We start from the raw sequence: 18,494 nt of genomic DNA on the forward strand, positions 1-18,494 counted from the left end.
CTTTGCCGCCGACATGTCAGGTTTTGAATCTAGTTTTTCCATGATCAGGCTGAGCATCACCGCCCGTTGTTTTGGAATAAGTATGTGGGCAGCGCCATCAAGCCACGCGATGAACTATAGCGGTAACACTGCGGCCTAAAGTAGGATATGACTGCCACAACGGAGTACAAAAGGAGCAAAAGCTATAGGATACCGTCCATGCACTTCTCGCCCATCGGGCGAAAGACTGCATTGCAAAAACTTGCCGATTTTATTGTGGCTGAAGCTGTGCTGATGACGCGTGGGAAAAAGTAAAGATGTCCTGCATGACATGAGCAAAATCTGGTCCGCCTGAAATAGAAAGCCGGCGGAAAAAAAAAACTTTGAAACACATCTCTGCCTTGGACAGCACGAGCCAGTGTCATGTCCTGGAGTCAAATTCGAGCAAGCAAAAATCCCCCCGGCCTGAAGATATGACTTACCCGTCGAAAGGCGGTCACCGTACTCGGCCCCTGCGTCGGACTTTCGCACTGGTCATTCAAACAAACCTCGCCAGCTGCCAGCTGCCAGCTGCTGGTCCGCGTACGATCTCCAGCCTTGGAGAAACCGGGCGGTTGCGAAGACGTCACCAAAATGGCGAAGCTAGGGGGGCCCAATAAATCTGCGCCCTTAATCACGCACATCTGCTAGATAGAAGTGAGAAGTTCAAAAGGCAGACGTCCTCGAGGTGATATTGTGATCACCTCGTTGTTGATTTCGGGAGACAGTAAGATCATAATTGCACGTGTTAATCTTCTATGACGTGCATAGATTTCTCATTCACGGCCTTGGTCTGAATAACGTGTGGTCAAGCCATAAAGTGCCTGGTTTCTCAGAGCCAGATTTGCATGTGAGCATAAGATCCACAGAGCAGCATTCATCGCCTTGATAACACCAGAGGTAACAATTGCTGCAGCCGTACATACTTACCCCGGAAGAAACGGACATCCAGCTAAGGCGAGCCATGTGCGCCTGTGTCTGGATTTGAGTCTTCGGTTGATAAGCAGCCGACGGAGAAACCTAGCCATATCTAGAAAGTAAAAGAGAGCATTGAGCGTCGAATTGAAGTCGGACAGATCAACTCAAGAGTAATGGCCCTAACCATATTGTGTTGATCTTCCAGCATTTACCTGCTGTTCGCCGCTTCCGAACCCGTCTCTTCTCGGTGACGAGAAGCTGTTGATACTTCGTCCTTGAAGCAACAGAAGTTTTAGGTTAGTCCTGAAGATCTGAAGGGCGAAGAATCGAAAGTTTCAACGCTTGTAAATCGGGTGTGGAAAAAATCAAGAACTAAAATAGGGTGACAAGATAGCACTTGCCCGAACCCATATTGGACTTTGCAAACTATGGAGACAATCCTGAGTGAACGCCCCAATGAGACAGTGATCCGCCAACCGTGTGCCGCTCTTACGTCTCTGACAATCTCTCCTCGCTGGCATTCCGCTAAAAACACGTAGTTGCTGCCGACCGAATTGTATCTAGTCTGGAAAAGAGCCGAGGGAGACTAGACCAGCTCGTCAAAGAGGCTATACTTGGCAGGAGAAAGCCTTTGAATAAAACAGCGTAAGGCTCATGCCTCACAGCGCTTTTCACCTAGTCAAAACGAATATTTATGCTACGGGAACTAAATCGATTTTAAGTCAGAGTGTCAAGCAAACTCAGTATCTCATGGTTTCAGACCAATCGTCGATTGTATTCTTTGCAATGTCGCTGGCTTGGGACTGATCTGAGCGACTTGGTGCTTCTTCACATATGGTGAATCGCGTCAGTCATCCCAATACAAGCTTTCGTCCATCCATTGCCTATAGCTATCACGATCTATGATGCGTTTTCTCGAACCTGCCAGAGTCTGCACGTTGTAATTGTCCGAGACTAAGGCTCAGTCCAATTGGCACATGGCAGTCGGCAGAGGTTTACGTAGCAAGTTCCGCAGCGAACTTTCGAATATGCGTTGCTAGACGTCTCACGGATGATCGATAATCTTGGTCGCTCGACCGGTTTCTGCGTCGTCGGTCTTGGTGCCTTGCAGCAGATCGCGGTCTTGGCACACAGGGCTGACGAGGGCTGCCTGTCCGAAGTGGGTCCACTCACTACGAAATGCACGCGAGTTCTCCCTCGCTGACCCCGACTAGATCTCACGGTCACGGCGCGACGCCTGACCTTTTCCCTTCCTTCTTCGTGCCTTTAAATGTCGTTTTGAACGGCAGACTGGCGCGTACGTAACGCCAGAACGCGCGCCCGCATTCTCATTTTGCCGCCACCCCACATCTAAATTATCAACGTTTACGCCTCTTTGCTAGGCGGCGTCATGTTCGGAAATGTCAAGAAGCCGGTCAAACCGGTAGTCATCCGCAAAGTCAGCGTCGCGCGACCCACAGACCAACCCGCGCCGAGCGGAAACGTGCAGCGACGCCCTCTGCCGACCCAGACGAGCAGTTCTGCGAAGAACGGGGTCGTCAAAGTGAAAGATGCGGTTAGAAGAGCGGGAAGCGCACCCGCCAGTGGCCTCCTCAGCGTGAAGAGGCGGCAGGATTCAAAGACCGCAAGTCCAAGTCCCTCGCTAAGTCCTTCGCGAAGGTCGAGTGGAAGTCATAAGAGGAAGGCCCCAGACCCATCGGCGACGCCAGATTTCGGTTCAAGCAGCGAGGAGGAGAGTAGCGGCGATGAGGCCGCTGATGGTTCGAGGAAGCGCATGCGCCCAACGCCGCGGACTGGCACCGTTGAACCGGACATGAAGAGAGTTGTTCTAGACGACGATGCGCTGAAATCAGACGGAGAGCTGCAAGAGGAAGAGAAGTCGATTCACGGCCATGACTTGACGGTGGGCAAGTTCAAGGAGTATCAAAAATACATGTCCGCCACCGGCGAGGATGACGGCAAGGCTGCCATCGCTGAATTGCAGTATCCAAGCAAGTGTAAAAAAGAACGGTAAGTCACAGTTTGCCTTTCAATCTTCGCGCATTTCTGACAAGATTTAGGTTTCAGTTGGTCTTGCCCACCGATCCCGCCGACTACAACCCTGTCGAAGATATCATCGAGAGCATCGTGCAGATATGCAGAGAATACTTTCCAGAGAAACAAGCCGAGTTTCTGACCGACGAGATCACCGGTTACCCACGTCGCTTCCGCAAGGCCTACCGTGAGAGATCGGGACCGCAGTTCCTCGCCGCACTTGAGGATTTCAACGCTTTCATCACGAAGTCCGTCAATGACGACACGATACCAAATTTCTTGCGAACGAGACACAATCTGCCTCTTTCGCTCGTTGAACGCATACTATCACAAGTCTACGCCCGCACAGTCTCTCCGCAGGTCAGCATCCTTAAGCAATACGAAAACGGCACAGATGATGTCTACGGCGAACTTCTTCCACGCTTCGTACACCAAATATTCCTCGATACGAATCTACGTAGCGACCAAGTCTTCGTAGACCTGGGCTCGGGCGTCGGCAACGTCGTTCTCCAAGCCGCGCTCGAAATTGGCTGTGAGTCATGGGGAATCGAACGCATGCCAAATCCTTCTGGTCTCGCCGCCAAACAGGTTGCCGAGTTTGTACCTCGGTGCAAACGATGGGCGCTCAAGCCAGGAAAGGCCACCGTTCTGCAGGGCGATTTTCTTCAGTCCCTCGAAATCGACGAGGTGCTTCGCCGCGCAGACGTCATTTTGGTCAACAACCAGGCATTCACACCTGCGTTGAACGGAGCTTTGACTATGAAGTTTTTGGACCTGAAAGACGGGTGCAAGATCGTGTCGCTCCGCAGCTTTCTGCCGGAGAACTGGCAAATCCGGGAGAGGAACCTGCAGGACCCAAGAAACCTGCTGATATCGAACTTGAAAAAGGAGTACTTCAGCGGAAGCGTGAGTTGGACGGATCAGGGGGGCAATTATTATGTTGCCACAAAGGACGTGAGCAAGTTGGAGGCTTTTTCAAAGAGGCAGCAAGAGATGCGAGAGGCTGAGAAGCAGCTAAACGGGGACCACGAGAAATGAACTCCGGATTTGAGGATCGTCAAGTATGTCAGGAAAGAGGATCGCCAGGCCATTAAGTTGTATATTCACTCTTATTTTGGGCAAAGGCAGATCTTTTTCTTTTTCCATCACGATGAACGAAAAAAAAAACATGAACACGGGTTGGTTGGGTTTAGGTCACAGCAGGCTAGGCTTATACCCCATTTCTTTCTTTCTTTTTTTTCTCTGTATTTTGGAGATCGTTTTTATCGAGGGTCAAGGAAAGAAAAATGACTTGCATATGTCGTTCCAAGTGGCCTCGCTGGCGGACGCTATTGCCCCGTAGACTGATTTAACCTGAATCGAGAAAAAATAGAACGAATTTTTGGCTCTTTCCCAACAACATATACAGTTGCTTCTTTTGAACAGTGGTCGATGCGAAAGTCCCGATGACCGGTCTTTCTTCCGTCTTGCCGACATTTGGAGCACTATCTTTCACCGACGGCCCCAGGCAACGACCAGAGTACGTTCGCAAAGTCCCTAGCACGAATCTGCGTACATTACATCCCCGCCAACAAAAGGAGTTCCAAAACATTTCTACCAGGATCGCTTTTGCGTGTCGAACGACGGGCAAGACCATCACGTTGAGAAACTGTCGAATTGCATTCGGGTTTCGTCGCTGCCTCGCGGGCTACGTGCTCGCGGGACGCCTTGCTCGTCTATTTGAGGAACGGGCGTGTCGGGGCGGGACTGGGACAAAACGGCAGTCGCCAAGGCGGACGTGGTGTGGGCGGAACTGCTGGACGCGCAGCGAGGCGACGGAGATGGCAGGAAATTAGGTAGCTTACACGTTTGGGGTGTCACTGTTAGACATTTGATGAGCCTTTGATCGCTGAAATAGTGTTCGCTTGATAGAAAAAGGTCTACGTGATCAATTTCGATCTCGAGGCGGGAAGCCTGTTTGGAAGCCCGCCGAGTTGGCCAGAACGATACGCCCTGAAGCCTTGTTCCGGGTTGCGATCCCCCTTTGCGTCTTAAGACTTTGGGGGCCAGGCACTGTACCAAAGGCTTGAAAGAACGACGTGAACCCATGAAGTCTTCTGATCATATGTCGAATTAGGAAGATATAGCTTCGTGTATTTGTTCGAAGTACATAAAAGGGGATCAAGTTTAGAATAAATTACCTCTGATACCTCATCGTTTTCACTTGAGAGAGGTCCAAACGAGCGGCTGGCTTCGAGCAGAACCCTAACAAAGCTTCGCAGCAAACAAGTACAAGAACAAGAAAGATGAAATAAGGAATTGGAAGGACAGAGAGGGTTGTGACATGACCGTTCCTTCCTCATAGCCTCCAATAGAACCCAACCCTAACTATTTACGAACTACGTCGTCTGAAAAGGATAGCCAGTCGACCCCTATGAGTGCGTCGACATGAGATCGGGCGAGACGGGAGACGCGGGCAGTTCAGGAGTGGAATAGAGCTCGGACGGAGAAGTCGGTGTGCGTGCATTTGGCGGATCAGGATGGAACCAATCCGACGATGCCTCCATTTCTTGTCTTTGCCCTTGCCTTTCTCGCGCCATTGCCGCGTACCTCTCCAACTGAGCAGCGTCGCTTTTATCCGGTTCTTCGTGCAGTGGCCCCAGCTTATTCTCTGCCCGTTGAACTTCGGAGTCGGCAGAAAGCTCCGACGGCTGGCGAGAGTGCCTGGGACGAGATGTGCCATCCACTTCGGAGGCAGCTATAGTTCGATCAGACACTATGCTGCTCGCTGTGTAGCAACGATCCACAGGAGGACGCTCGGCAGCCTCGTCAGCACGATTCGGCATCTCCAGTGACTGTATTTCTTTCTTCTTGCGCACAATTCGTTTCCTGAGGAAGAAGAACCAGTAAAGGAGAAAAATGAGGACAACTCCTACAAACGCTCCGACAGCAATAGCTGCGATTTTCCCGGTGCTGAGACCGATAGGATTACTAGATCGTGCCCCATCTACGATAGGGATGATACGGGTTGTCTCCGGTGTTGGATATGCGACTTGTGATACGGTGAATGTCCCACTGCCATTATATGGATAATGGACGCTGACGTAGGCTTCTTGAAAGAATGCTCGTCCCAACACGGCTGTTTTGGAGTTGTTGGGCATTCTTTTTATCGGAAAGATACGTTGACCACTATCAAGATTCCACGTCCAGCTCGCCAAAGGACTAAAAGCTCTATAGTCGTTGAAGCTGATGTTAGTCATTGTTTGTCCAGTCTGATTGCCTAATCCGAACGTAATGCTCTGTATTTTATTGTAGTTCGCGTCCGCGACTGTTGGATCGATAGTGTATATGTCCCTATAGGCATCGTAGGTAAGGTTGAACAAATTTTCGAACCAGTTGCAAAGCATAAGAGGAAGGAAGAGGTAGGGAACTGCCGATTCGAGTATTGCATCGAAAGCATCTTCGTAAATACTGGAATTTCCGTTGGTTCCAACAACTGCTATTTTTTGAACTGTCAGTGCTAATTCCGTCTCGTCACTGCCGACCGGCATTCCAAATTTCGCGGTGGTGTTTGGTTGTATCCGAGCCTCGTCGAATCCGCCTAGCACAAGACTGCCATGGTAATTTTCTGAATTATCAGCTTCTAATCACAAAGTGGGACAAAATAGATAAACAGAAAAATATCCAAGCTCAATTCAGTCAGCTAGTGCCAAAATTATGCCCTAAATTTAGCTGTACACAGCCGTCCTCGACTTACGATCCGAGTGCCTGTACAATGGCACTCTTGATGTGACAAGCGGGATAAAAAGAAGAAAGTGACATACTGTATGATGCACCGGCTGTATATCCCCAACTTCGGCTGGAAATTTTTCCCTCGTCAGCTAAAGTTTGAAGAAACGAATCACCGGTTTTATTTCCTAGGGTCCATTGATTGAATCCTAAACCAAAAGTGGGCAAGAGATACTGCCAACTTGAGAGGCCAATTATTGAGCTTTTCGAATTAACACTGAGATAGTTGCCAGAAGCAGCATCTTGTAAATAAAGGCGATCTAGGGAAGATGGGCCACTGATGTCGTAATCTGGTCCTAATATGTCGCTGACTACTATGTGTATGCCCAGATCAACATAACTTAAATAAAGGTTCTGACCGCCCTGAAGCGTGTATCCGAGACTCTGACTAGATTGAAAAACACCAACTCCGCAGGCGATCGCACATGCCTGGACGCTTGGCTGAGATATCAGCTGCACCAGATTTGTCTCGTTACATTCGCCCGGAGTTGGCAGCCATGTGCTAGAAGATGATGTTGACGGCACGAAGTTGAAATTCTGACCAGTGATCTCATCTCCACCGACAGAAAGTTTGAATGTAGTCCTAAGAAGGGTGGTAATCAGCACGAGATCTTCAAGTACGGCGAGCATGGAGTGACAAGCCGCTTGTTTCTCTGCAGAGAGTGAAAGGAAAATGTAAACGAATGAGAAAAAGTATTCAGCCTCGAAACTGCTCACCATTCACCGTCAAAGTTACCCCATTCGCCTTGGCCACTTTTTCTTGCGACCTCAATAGCGTTGTTAATGTTGTTAGCTCTCTTGAACCATATCATGATGTATTTGCCGGAGGAGAGTGTTTATATTTCCTCTGAACTGTATGAAATTCATCGATCTGAGGATGGAGGTTTCCTGCCTTCAACAAGGCTGGGAGTTCTGCATCCTCTCAGCTGTCGACTTACAAGGAGTCACGAACTTGCCGAATAGAATGAAAGCACTAGAATAGAACATGCATGCTCCATGTTGAGGGAAGGTTAGGACCTTGATAACGCATGATAGCTCTTTTAGAAGCACGCTTTATGCAATATGCTCTTCCAATTTCTTCCGCCCAAACCCATGCAATTCGCCGGAATTGGACAATTCTTCCGGCCTAAGTCGTGATGTCCGCAAAGCCATATCGGTGGGTTGAACACAGATCTTCAAAGGTTGCCCAATGAATGGTAATTTAGTTGCACTTCTAGGAGCCAATCTCTGTTCGAAGATACTTTGCACTTGGTGACAAGACCAGGCTTCTTCCTCAATTGTACTTACGGCCATGATCTTCTCATCACAAGTAGGCTGTGGCCCCCAAGTTAAGGGCTGCATGCAGAAAGAGAAGGGATTTCAACAGAAGAACGCCTAAAGCAGTCAAATCTAGAGGACTGCAGCGAGACCCTCAGCATATTTATCAGTATTTCCTGGCCGATGCCCTGTAGTGGCTCTCTGCGCCTTTTCAAGCACGGCCGCATTTAGCATAGCTCGACGATTCAGGCAAACCATCGCTGTTCTTTGGCAACGAACCGTGCGCGCTGTAACATACTTTGCTACCACTCTTTCATTCGAACAGGGTATGCAGCAGAAGATCCAAGTGCTCAAGCTGACGAACCAAAGCCTCCTTAGAAGAAAGATGCATGAAAGCTATTGCATGTCGAGTCTCCGAGTTCTGCACAGAGCTCAGCCGAGCATCCAATCTGACGCCCAACTCTTGTCTTGGCGTCGCCGGATACAGCATCGTTCAATCAGCCTCGCTATCCTGTGAGCATTATTGCCGAACCACATTTCCAGCGTTGAGTGGTCGATCTCACAATAGAGGGATATGATTTCGCAACCTAAGCGAAGCCGCATGTCAAGCCTCCAAAAATGCCACAAGGTTGGAACTCTACCTAGCTATAACGGGGAACACTGCTCCGTAATGTGAGCGAAAAATCCTACTTAAGTTGACTGCTAAACTGGCCTAGCTAATCACGCTTATGTATATCTTCCAAACACAGCACATTGATCTTTGATAAAAACGGGAATTTTCCTCTTTTTTGCAGAGCAGAGTCCCATCTGACCGCATGGCGCATCTTTTGGTTTTGATAGTTTGCGCTGGCCTTGCTCTTGCTGGTTTGTACTCTACCTCGATTCCAGAGCTTTTCTAACTCTTAGCAGGCGGAGGCGGAGAGGATTTACAAGGAGGCTGGAAAACTACCACTGCTTGCTACACAACCTCGAGTCCTACCTACATATCCTCCTCGCACACGACAGTGACGTCCTGGGTATGGTACGAAGTAACTCAAACGACTTCTATTTTCTACACCAGTATAGAAACAACAACAAGCCAAACCACCGTCTCGTACACAGAAACGAAAACAAGTCCAACTACACTTTCTTTTACATACACGGAAATGGCAACAACTTCAATACCATACCCAGTACTCTCGACGGAAACGGACGTCAACACAGTTACAGTTGAGATTTCCTCAACTATGATAGATTACGAAACTTTCTATTACACCGCAACTGATACAGTCACCTCTCTCACTACAGAGCCGGCCGTTACTGTTTTCATTAGCACCACTATAGTCGAAATCGATACTCTACCGCCCACAACAGTGACCAGTAAGCTACGACATCAACTTTGACCTTATATTCTTGCTGATTTTCTTGAAGCCACAACTCCTGACTGCCAGTTCTGCAAGATAAATCTATACGCGGAGGTTCTGACATTCCCCACGGTCTACGTTACATCGACAGTCTACGCCACGACGTATGAAATTTATACGACATACTCTGGAAGCAACACCATTTACTCTACTCAGACAATCTATCCTGCAGTATGCCCCAATTCATGCATCGAGACAACTGAAAGCACATGGATTTACCAAAACGTCGTCCTCACGTCACCGACGACATACCTTTTTTATACCAGCTTTGAACTTGGCTACTTGGAACCCAATCCAACAATTTATGGCTGTGGCGAGCTTATGTTCAAGACTCTCGATATTGGGACTTCCTCGACCAATTTTGTTGAGCTGATTTGGCCAACCGATGCTGTCCCAACAACGCCCACTCCAGCACAGGACGGACTGCTTTCATTCCTAGACACTATTCCAACTGTGGTGTCGCAGCTCAGTGGAGTTCCAGCAAAGTCCTGTGATACACCAGATGTAGATGCCGAACAAATTTTATCCACGGTTACGAGGACAATTGCTTCCACTGTAAACAGCGCCGTAATTTATTTAAACAAGCCAAGTTTGAACACTATGACTGCTTCTTCCAATGGCGATGGTGATATTTCCCCTACACCACCTCCAGCTTTGGCATCAATAACACAGCCTTCATCTGTTGAGTCAACCAGGACTCCAAGTAGTGCGACCACGAGAAATACTCCTGCTGCGAGTGCTTCACCTGCTGCATCTAGCGCCTTCAGCGAATCGACGTCTCCAACTACGGGATCAATAAGCGGAATTTCGATATCCAGTGTAGAGGCCAGCAGCACCATTTCGCCAGCGGCGACGGGAGTTGCCACAACTCAGGAAACATCGACCTCGCAAGGCACCTCGCCGAACACGCAGTCTAGTCCGTTCAGCACGAGCACCTCATCAGCAAGCACCACGGCAGCAAGCAACGTGACAGACGTCACATTCACGCTGACACAAACGGTGACTCTCTCAACGGTGACGGTCACTGTGTCCTACGGCACAAGAACCGCCCTCTCCGTGACCCAGCTTCTCTACGCATTGATTCCGGTCCTCTTGGCGGCGTGGATGTCCTAGGCAGAGACGTCCCGTGTCCGAACACCAAGCGTTTGTTACCTGTTCGTCGTGGTCCGGGCCGCCACGAGGAGCCCCCTTCCGCCAAAGATCTAGCTGTTTAATGTTCGCCCAAAGTAATTTTTAATCGCTCTTCGCCCACTGTAGGCATGAGCTAACAGCTGCCATTCATTGGGCATAAATATCCATCTGAACACCGGCAAAACCTGCGCCAAAGTCTAGCTTGCGAGCTAGTTAACTTATAAGGATCGACATGCGATTCTACACGCTCCTTGTTAGATAGTCTTGAACAACACAACCTCTTAATGCTTAAAATTGAACAAGTCCGTGATAAAAGTTCTTGTAGTTCGCCACTACCGTCATTGCTCAGTCTGCGGATTGCTTAATCTTCTAGAGTACGCGATACTTTGAGCTGAAAGATAGTTATGGACGCCATTCTGACCAGTTTAATCCGGAAGGATGCCAAGGCTTTAATGGCCATAGAATCACAATGAACTTCATATTTTGCATTGAAACAAAACTCGATAATACAGTATGATATACATATCTGTACCTCTCACTCACCCTTCCAAGAGGAAAAGCGTTTCGGGTATCATATCCGTCGACCTTTTCCTCCATGAAATTCACCCATTTCGTCCCTCATGTCATATCGACACCCATTCACCGTTGCAAGCCGCCTTGTCTATTCGCCCGCGCATTATTCTCCTTCTCCTTCGTGACAACGCCCTGCAGATAACCTAGAAGAAAGTTCTTCTCCACGGGAGTGATTGGACTCTGCGTTCCGCTGCCGCCCTGCTCACTGGCAATGCTTCCGCGCTTGACGGGAGGTGTAGGCTTGCTCTGTGGAGCAGAAGTAACCCCGCCCACCAAGGGCGTTCCAAGCGCTGCACCTACAGCATACGATGGGAGAGTTGATACCTCGTTCGGCATGGAGTTTAGGCTGCTGATACGTGAAGAACGTGGGGTAGGCTCCAGCGATGGCTGATGTGAGTACTGCGCCTCCGCTGTGTTCTGTCGATGAGGGAGATGCATAGGAATTGGCGACACAGGTGAGCCGATACCGCTCGTGCGACCGTGGCCTGATGGAAAGCCGCTGACTGGTAACGAGCCTGGAAATTCTGCGGGCGATCGTTGAGCAGGTGCCACATCGGGCTTTGCTCGCTCACTAGTTTCTCTGAATAAGTTCAGAAGAGCATTCTTTTGTGCAAGACTGCTGCTGTCCCTCCGATCGAAAGCTGGGATCTGTGAGCGAGGTTGAGACTGCTGTTGTGGAACTTGACCGACGGGCTGTGGAATAGCTTGTTGCGGCGCAGAAGCCGGTGCGTGGTGTTGCGGCTGCAGGACGGACATCTGCGGATTGTCTTCTTCAGCTCGAGCCATCTCAGCGATATCCTTTGCCGACCTCCGCAAAATAGTGGTAGGATGAAAAGGCCTCGGTGCCTCCATAACAACATTTTGCGAGACTGTGTGTATCGGTACAGGAGGAGTAGCGGTCTGTCTCATGCTGGCGCTCTCAGACCTCAGTGCTCCGCTCCGGATTCCAATACCACTTGCAGATGGTGGTGAGGAAACGGCTGTGCCAGGAGATGGAGACAGAATGCCATTGCCGAGTTCCACGGGCCGGACAGGCTGGCTCTTCTTCACAGTCTCGAAGTCTGGTGCGTTTAGTGGACCCGAAACCGTTGCTGAAGTTAATTGTGGTGTTTTCGAGGAGTGCTCGTCTGCAGAAGTAGTTGCTGCGACAGTCGTATTGACTTGAGGCAGACGTCGCATACTAAGTTTATGCTGCACTGGTTTCGTCACGACTTCGCGGGACATGTGAGGACTCGGCTGTGCAGCTAGTTCGACAGGTTCGGCATCTCTACCGTGGACAATGTCCCGAGGGGGAGGTTGCAAAGCCTGAGATGGAGGTTGAGCTGGTATCTCGGCTTTCTTGAAAAGGCTAAGGAGAGATTCTTGGTGTGCGTTGCGGGAGCGTTGGGCTTGTGGTTGGTGGATTTCCATTTCTGGAGAACGCTGCTGGTTTTGCTCTTGCGAGGATGTGGGTAGTACGGCACCAGCACGAGTTACGCGCTCTGTTGGAAGCACCAGGTTTGAGGGTTGCTCTGTCGCCAGCTCGGGTAAGCTTCCATGTGTCTGGGGTTGTACAGGTTGGACAGTTGTTGCAGTAGGGCTCTTGAACGCGCTAAGCAGATTCATGGCGTGAGTGGAGAGTTTTTCTGGCGCTGGTTTGGGAATTGGCAGCGAAGCAGGCGCATGGTTATATTGCGGGAAGTGCTGCGATCTGAAGGCCGGATCTCCTGTTTGAAGAGGGTTCGACACTTGCGTTGGAGGAGGAGGCGCTGGTATGTTTGTACCAAAAAGTGTACGCTGGTGCTCATGCTGCGGCGGTGGAGGACCAGGCTGGCGATGTCCTGTATAATGAGAAGGATGCAATTGGCGGAGTTGCGCATGAAAAGGTTCAGACGATTGGCCAGGCCACGGACCCGGAGGGCCTTGGGGTATTGGAGGCGGAGGTCCATGGTGCATTTGCGGAGGTGATATAGGAAAGGGTGGAGGGGGTCCGTGAGACACCTCCAAATGTTGTGGCGGATGCGAGTGATGATGATGTGGCGTATTTGCCTGTGGAGGCGTAGAAGTGATTTGTTCCAAAGGCGTATGCGGAGGCATGCCTCCTACCTGAGGCTTGCTACGCAACATACTCATCAAGGGATTGCTATCTAGCTGTTGTTGCGCCGGGGGTGCGGCTGGTCCACCAACACTCAACATGGCCTTCAACTGCGCTGACAAATCCGCCGTGCTCGCTGCTGCCGGTCCGGGTTCCGACTGAGAAACAGACGGGCGTTGTGATCCAGCTTGTAAGCCAGACAACAATTTCTGAAAGTGCGTCTCGTCTTCAGCGTCCGTGGTCATCATACCGTCGTCGTACGTTGTTGGGTTAGGAGCTTGCAGGCCCTCGGCCTCGGACTCTTCGGTAATAACTTTTTGCGTCTTTCTTCCGTTTTGAGCGTCTAACTTCCGCTGTTGCTTTATCCAATGTTTGAGTGGGCGGATGAAGGGCGCCACCATATAGAATTGCGAGCTCTTAAGCCCATCCTGAGATACGTTTGTGCCAGATGGCTGCTGACCTTGTCCACCAGAGTTATGTTTTTGACTCCCTGTTGCGGCAAGATCCGAGACCTTGAACCAACCGATCTTGCTAATCTCCTTTCTCGTTTTTGGCTCAAAACGAGTATCCATGGGCACGTCTCTAAAGACATATAGCCGCATTTGCTGCTCTCTGAGGGACATGTCAATGAACTTGATATCGGCTTCGTTTTCGGCCACGAGTCCAGCTTCCCGCACATCATACCCAGTCTCTTCGTATACCTCCCGAATCGCACAATCCAGGTCCTTCTCCTCCTTGTTGATTTTGCCTCTGGGAAAGCTCCACTTGGCCTTCTTGTTCCAGCCTTTGACCAGCACAACTGCGGTCATGTCTGAGTTAAGCAAGATCGCTCCTCGCACAGGAACTCGTGTCTTGTAGGCTAGGAACTCTGCATATGATAGCGCGGCTGAGGCCTGGAACGGGGCAAGCAGCGGACAATGCTGGAAGATGAGTTCGCAGAAGCGACGAAGGTTCATCTGCGGCAGTTGCGGGTCCTGTGCCCGGATGAAGTCTTCGTAGAACCATTGTGCTTCTTCGATCTGGAAGCAGATGCGCTCGACAGAGGTAAGTTCTTCGTGGGGGAGGTTAATAATGAAGCGAACACAGAGATCATCAAGCCCTACGATGTTGTTCCGGCGTCAGCTTCTACATATATAGCAACAGCGAGCACCTTGATCCAGCATGTAGAAGTGGTACAGGTACGATCTGGCAGCTCACGCTTGTTTTTGTGTGCAAATTAAACGTACAGTCAACTAGCTGCATCTTCGTCTCTGCCATGATGATGACGGGCCGATCTGCGCATAGTCTAGCACCTTCGTTCGGACGGCTAGTTGTGGAAGCTCCAAGGCACAGCTGCTCTGGTAGAACAGCGACGGTTGCCCGGGGAGAGGTCGGGCACCACACCGAGCTCCGTGTAACCAGCGCCTACGGGTCGAATGCCGGATGGAACGAGGCGCCAAGTTACTGAAAAGAAGTATTCGGCGATGATTATCAGAAGCGAGGGCCACAACCTCCAATCTAGAATGTGGTGGCCGGGGGTTGTGAGCGTTGGTGGTGGTGGTTGTGAAGGCAGTTGTGCGGATTTAGCGACGGAGACGTGTGTTTGTTGCAGTGGTGCCCCGTGTTGTATGCAAGCATAGGGCCGAAGTGGTAAGTTTGCGTTGTCGCCCAAGCTCAACGTGGTACATGGCAGCTCGCATGTGGCCCGGCCGTGGTGGGGACAACAAAGACTGCGCGACGGAATCGGTCGCAGCGCACAGCCACAGATCGGCGACAACCGAAGCTGAGGACGGCATGGCTTCAATGCGCGGCGACTCCAGAAACGGCTAGTTCAGCCCCGTAAATGGAATGGCCTGTGTGGCGCGTACGCGTCAAGGCCTTTTGTCGCTCGCTGGTGACGTCGCTGAGTCGCTGGCGGATGCGACGTCCTGAGAACGCAGAATCAAGGAAACACGGCGAGTTCCCACCCTTCACCGCAACGCCCTGTTTTAAGAGCCAAAGCCTGCCTGCTCTCGCTTGATTCCTGCTCTCCGCTCTTGTCTCTTCTGTTCTCAGAAAAATCTATTTTGAGCGGTTCGAATGATCATTCTTCGTTTGATCGTTTAACGGCGGCGCTAAATTCGTCTCAGGAGTATCGCTGGACTTCCAATCACCAGGACGACACTCTCGCCAAGCAGTTTCCTCTCCTCGACATTGCCTCTTCTTTGCTAAGTCGCCTGTTTCAGGCTCCGCTTCCTTTCGTTTGCTTTTTTTTTTCTTTGCGACGAGGTCGTCACCTAAAGCGCGCTATATAATCCACCCTCTGCGCCTTTGGCTTAAACACGTTTGCAAACCCCCAGCGGCAACAGAGTACCATTGGCACCGCGCATCAGCAGATCCACTATCAACATACACACGAAGAAGAGCAAGGCCGACACAGAGCAAAGATGACGCAGGCAGTCGCGAAATATGCAGCGAAGAAAATGCTCTCGAAGCAGTTGAAAGACTACAAGAACAAAGACCCAGCTGGCCCCTATGTATGTGCTCCTCGCCTACTCCTCCAACAAATACACGACTAGACCCAGAGAGCAAGACTAACGGCACCCCTCCTCTTACAGGACCCGTACTACGAGTACCGCATCGATCCACGCTCCGGGCGCAAGAAGAAGATGAAGAAGCAAATCCCAGCCTATATCCCCGAACATGACGCCAACGTCCTTGCCCGAGTTCGCAAGACAGCGTACAGGCTCGACTGCTCTCTCTTCTCCCTCTTCGGCATCCGTTTTGGTGTCTCCAGTGTGATCGGCCTTATCCCTGCCATAGGCGACGGTGTCGACGGAGCCCTTGCCTTGAACACCGTCCGCAAATGCAACAAGATCGAGGGAGGCCTCCCCCAATCGGTCCTCATCCAGATGCTGTTCTGGGTTTTTATCGATTTCATTGTCGGCATTGTGCCCTTTGTCGGTGACCTTCTCGACGCGAGCATCAAGGCCAACTCAAAGAACTGCAGGATCCTCGAGGAGCACCTCGACAAGAAGTACAAGCCAAGGGAGCTCGTGGCGCAGGAGAAGCGGGAGAGGGATGAAGCGAAGAGGGCAAGCAGGCCGTACATCCCTCCCGCTCCTGCAACCGTGTACGAAGATATTGACGACGATGATGACGCGGGTCTGCCCAGATATGAGGACCAGAGACCGTACGGTGGCCCAACTGCTCCGGTTGCGCAGCCTCAGCCGGCAAGGCAGAAGGAAGAGCGCCGAGGCGGTTCAAGACCTGAGCGCAGCGGAAGCAAGGGCTGGTTTGGCGGAGGCGGTGGAGGCACCAGAGCTCAGAGACCAAATGGCGCTGAGATGTCACAGGCACGACGATGAATTTTTCAAGAAGCGAAAGACATTACTATCATTGTGCTTGCTTCTCTTCGGAACTTGGTTTGGTCAAATGTTACACTGCGAAGAAACAATTCCCCCTCTACGTGCGCCTGTTTTGTGGGTTGTGAGATGATTTCACTTCGGCATTGCAATGAGCGACAACGGAGTTTAGGAGCCAAGAAATTAAATCCATTGTAATTTAATCCCTGTGTATGATGCAGAAGAAGCTATTTTGAATGGTATACACTGCACAAGGTCATGTAGAACCTCGTGACATTGAATCTGAAAAGCAACGTTGTCTTCTCGCCGGCCATTTAAAGTCTGCTCGTTCTGCTCCATTGTCTCTGTACGTATTCCGTAGACTTTTCTGGTCTCAGAAGAGAGCTGGGCGTGCCATGACATGGGACCAGAGGTGAACACATGCCAGCCTGCACTAGATACATGCAATTATGACATGATCTGGACATTTTCTAAATTGCACGACTCTTCGATCCGAAATTCGAGCGTCGAACTTGAATCTCTCCTAAGCGAATGAAACGCGTGATCCACTCTTGAATTGAATTGGAACAACATGCCCTATTTTCTGAACAAGGTTTCATAGGCAAATTTCCTTTTGTCGATAATATGCGTGCTCGTTTTTTTTTCCCGTCGTAACGAACTCCCCGGGCCTTTCCGATCATATGGTCTGTTCGACGAAGCGTGACCATACATTCTGCTAGAACTTCTGATTCCCTCGGCAATTCTCCTCTTCTCGTCAGTTCGTGCTGGCGATGAGCATCTGAGCGCCATTCCACATCAGTGTGCTCAAGGTAAAGATACCATGCGCAACTCATCAAACAACGTGGTCGAGGAGGATTCTCGATCCCCCCGATCTTGTCTTAAAGCGTTTAATTCTACAACAACTCGACTTATTCGGGTATGCAGCTGGCATGCAAGCAAAGTATATCGGGTAAACCAAGCTCTATGTTTGGTTGCGGCACGTTCTGATCTAATGAACAGGTTGACCTTGTTCAGCCCTCAGGTTTTGAGCAGATCCGAATGTTGCTGCTGATTATCAACACTCGAGTCTTCAGAAGCTTATGTTGTCTTGTCGGATCTCGTCCGATCAAAGGATTTCAGTTCTGTGGGGAAATTGGCGAGCTTCCCTAAATCCTACCGAAGCGTCCGTGTCCAGCTCAGAGCCCTTGAATGCCCCAGTCTTGGCATCTGGGGATGATCCATGCGTGGTTCAAGCCACGATAGATCCAGGAGGACTTGGCTACTGTCATAGAACTTCAGATTTACGCCTACACCCATTCCCCAGGTCTCATGCGCAGCATGGCTCTCAAGATTTCCGGCTTAGGGCATCTCCGTGCCATCTGATGTCGATGTCTGTCCTCCCGCAGTTGTACAATTGAATCCATGCACCATCAGCTTGTTTAGATTGTTGCCACTAGGCTGAAGCTTACATGCACACACGGATCAAATCCCAAAGAAAGATATGGCACTTTATCCACACCATGACGAACCACAAAGAGAAAAAAACCAACGCTCAGAGCTGAAATGCCCTAACGGAATTCGCGAATGGAGCACTGACGATAGTAGTCAGTACTCGTTCGGGATCTCCGCGGTGACACATTTGTTCTTTTAGCTCGTTCTAGGTCTCAAGCCGTGCTCAGCGCGTATAGTCTCACGAAACGGCTTCGATATGCCCACGAATAACCATACGCAATTTTGATCTTTTCTCGAAAGGTGGTCAACAAGAAGGAAACCGGGGCTTGGTAGTTGACCTAGGATATGGCGCTCATTGCTGCAAATACATTCCTTGATGGGCAGGAATGATTGAAACTCCTTGCTTTTGCTGTCGAATTCGATCACGAACGAGACTTCCATCTTTACAAATCAACGCCTAACTGCTGAACGGCGCTGTTTTTCGTCCCCCGCAATTCTAGCCCAGGAGCGCCGCACGCGAACTAAAAGAAGGCATTTGCGAGCAAGGCTTCTCGGATGTGGTCC

At 50.4% G+C, this 18,494-nt stretch overlaps 5 protein-coding genes across 7 annotated transcripts; 3 read left to right on the plus strand and 2 right to left on the minus strand.

Annotated features, from left to right (window-relative positions):
• Nucleotides 1–2,156: 2,156 nt before the first annotated feature.
• Nucleotides 2,157–4,364, plus strand: PV09_05035 (uncharacterized protein). Its single transcript, XM_016358494.1, has 2 exons — nucleotides 2,157–2,946; nucleotides 2,997–4,364. The coding sequence occupies exons 1-2, from the start codon at nucleotides 2,327–2,329 to the stop codon at nucleotides 4,006–4,008; spliced, it is 1,632 nt and encodes a 543-aa protein (XP_016213595.1). The 5' UTR covers nucleotides 2,157–2,326; the 3' UTR covers nucleotides 4,009–4,364.
• Nucleotides 4,365–5,381: 1,017 nt separating this feature from the next.
• Nucleotides 5,382–6,771, minus strand: PV09_05036 (uncharacterized protein; the record flags this gene model as incomplete). The annotated part of the gene is made up of 2 exons (XM_016358495.1): nucleotides 5,382–6,561; nucleotides 6,707–6,771. The coding sequence occupies 2 exons, from the start codon at nucleotides 6,769–6,771 to the stop codon at nucleotides 5,382–5,384; spliced, it is 1,245 nt and encodes a 414-aa protein (XP_016213596.1).
• A 1,521-nt stretch (nucleotides 6,772–8,292) lies between these two features.
• On the plus strand, nucleotides 8,293–10,977 carry PV09_05037. 2 transcript variants are annotated; one of them, XM_016358497.1, is made up of 4 exons: nucleotides 8,293–8,667; nucleotides 8,745–8,859; nucleotides 8,905–9,354; nucleotides 9,406–10,977. In XM_016358497.1, the coding sequence occupies exons 2-4, from the start codon at nucleotides 8,811–8,813 to the stop codon at nucleotides 10,509–10,511; spliced, it is 1,605 nt and encodes a 534-aa protein (XP_016213598.1). In that variant the 5' UTR covers nucleotides 8,293–8,667; nucleotides 8,745–8,810; the 3' UTR covers nucleotides 10,512–10,977. The 2 variants fall into 2 exon arrangements, with proteins under 2 accessions (XP_016213598.1, XP_016213597.1); XM_016358496.1 differs by having other exon boundaries at nucleotides 8,293–8,859.
• On the minus strand, nucleotides 10,961–14,839 carry PV09_05038 (uncharacterized protein). Its single transcript, XM_016358498.1, has 2 exons — nucleotides 14,403–14,839; nucleotides 10,961–14,275 (listed from the first exon to the last, which is right to left on the minus strand). The coding sequence occupies exons 1-2, from the start codon at nucleotides 14,431–14,433 to the stop codon at nucleotides 11,169–11,171; spliced, it is 3,138 nt and encodes a 1,045-aa protein (XP_016213599.1). The 5' UTR covers nucleotides 14,434–14,839; the 3' UTR covers nucleotides 10,961–11,168.
• Nucleotides 14,840–15,109: 270 nt separating this feature from the next.
• On the plus strand, nucleotides 15,110–16,818 carry PV09_05039. Of its 2 annotated transcripts, XM_016358500.1 has the most exons (3): nucleotides 15,110–15,228; nucleotides 15,285–15,671; nucleotides 15,753–16,818. In XM_016358500.1, exons 2-3 carry the CDS (start codon nucleotides 15,582–15,584, stop codon nucleotides 16,500–16,502), a joined length of 840 nt encoding a protein of 279 aa, XP_016213601.1. In that variant the 5' UTR covers nucleotides 15,110–15,228; nucleotides 15,285–15,581; the 3' UTR covers nucleotides 16,503–16,818. The 2 variants fall into 2 exon arrangements, with proteins under 2 accessions (XP_016213601.1, XP_016213600.1); XM_016358499.1 differs by having other exon boundaries at nucleotides 15,110–15,671.
• Nucleotides 16,819–18,494: the final 1,676 nt, after the last annotated feature.

The sequence above is a fragment of the Verruconis gallopava genome (assembly GCF_000836295.1).
Source record: "Verruconis gallopava strain CBS 43764 unplaced genomic scaffold supercont1.15, whole genome shotgun sequence".
NCBI lineage: Eukaryota > Fungi > Ascomycota > Dothideomycetes > Venturiales > Sympoventuriaceae > Verruconis > Verruconis gallopava.

Bases quoted from the DNA above. Each gene is read 5' to 3' on its own strand.
- PV09_05035 (XM_016358494.1), top strand. From the start codon at position 2,327: ATGTTCGGAAATGTCAAGAAGCCGGTCAAACCGGTAGTCATCCGCAAA. The intron at 2,947-2,996 runs GTAAGTCACAGT...GACAAGATTTAG, and splicing joins AGCAAGTGTAAAAAAGAACG to GTTTCAGTTGGTCTTGCCCA.
- PV09_05037 (XM_016358496.1), top strand. From the start codon at position 8,811: ATGGCGCATCTTTTGGTTTTGATAGTTTGCGCTGGCCTTGCTCTTGCT. The intron at 8,860-8,904 runs GTTTGTACTCTA...AACTCTTAGCAG, and splicing joins CGCTGGCCTTGCTCTTGCTG to GCGGAGGCGGAGAGGATTTA. The intron at 9,355-9,405 runs GTAAGCTACGAC...ATTTTCTTGAAG, and splicing joins ACCGCCCACAACAGTGACCA to CCACAACTCCTGACTGCCAG.
- PV09_05038 (XM_016358498.1), bottom strand. From the start codon at position 14,433: ATGGCAGAGACGAAGATGCAGCTAGTTGACT. The intron at 14,276-14,402 runs GTACGTTTAATT...ACAACATCGTAG, and splicing joins GAAGATGCAGCTAGTTGACT to GGCTTGATGATCTCTGTGTT.
- PV09_05039 (XM_016358499.1), top strand. From the start codon at position 15,582: ATGACGCAGGCAGTCGCGAAATATGCAGCGAAGAAAATGCTCTCGAAG. The intron at 15,672-15,752 runs GTATGTGCTCCT...CTCCTCTTACAG, and splicing joins AAGACCCAGCTGGCCCCTAT to GACCCGTACTACGAGTACCG.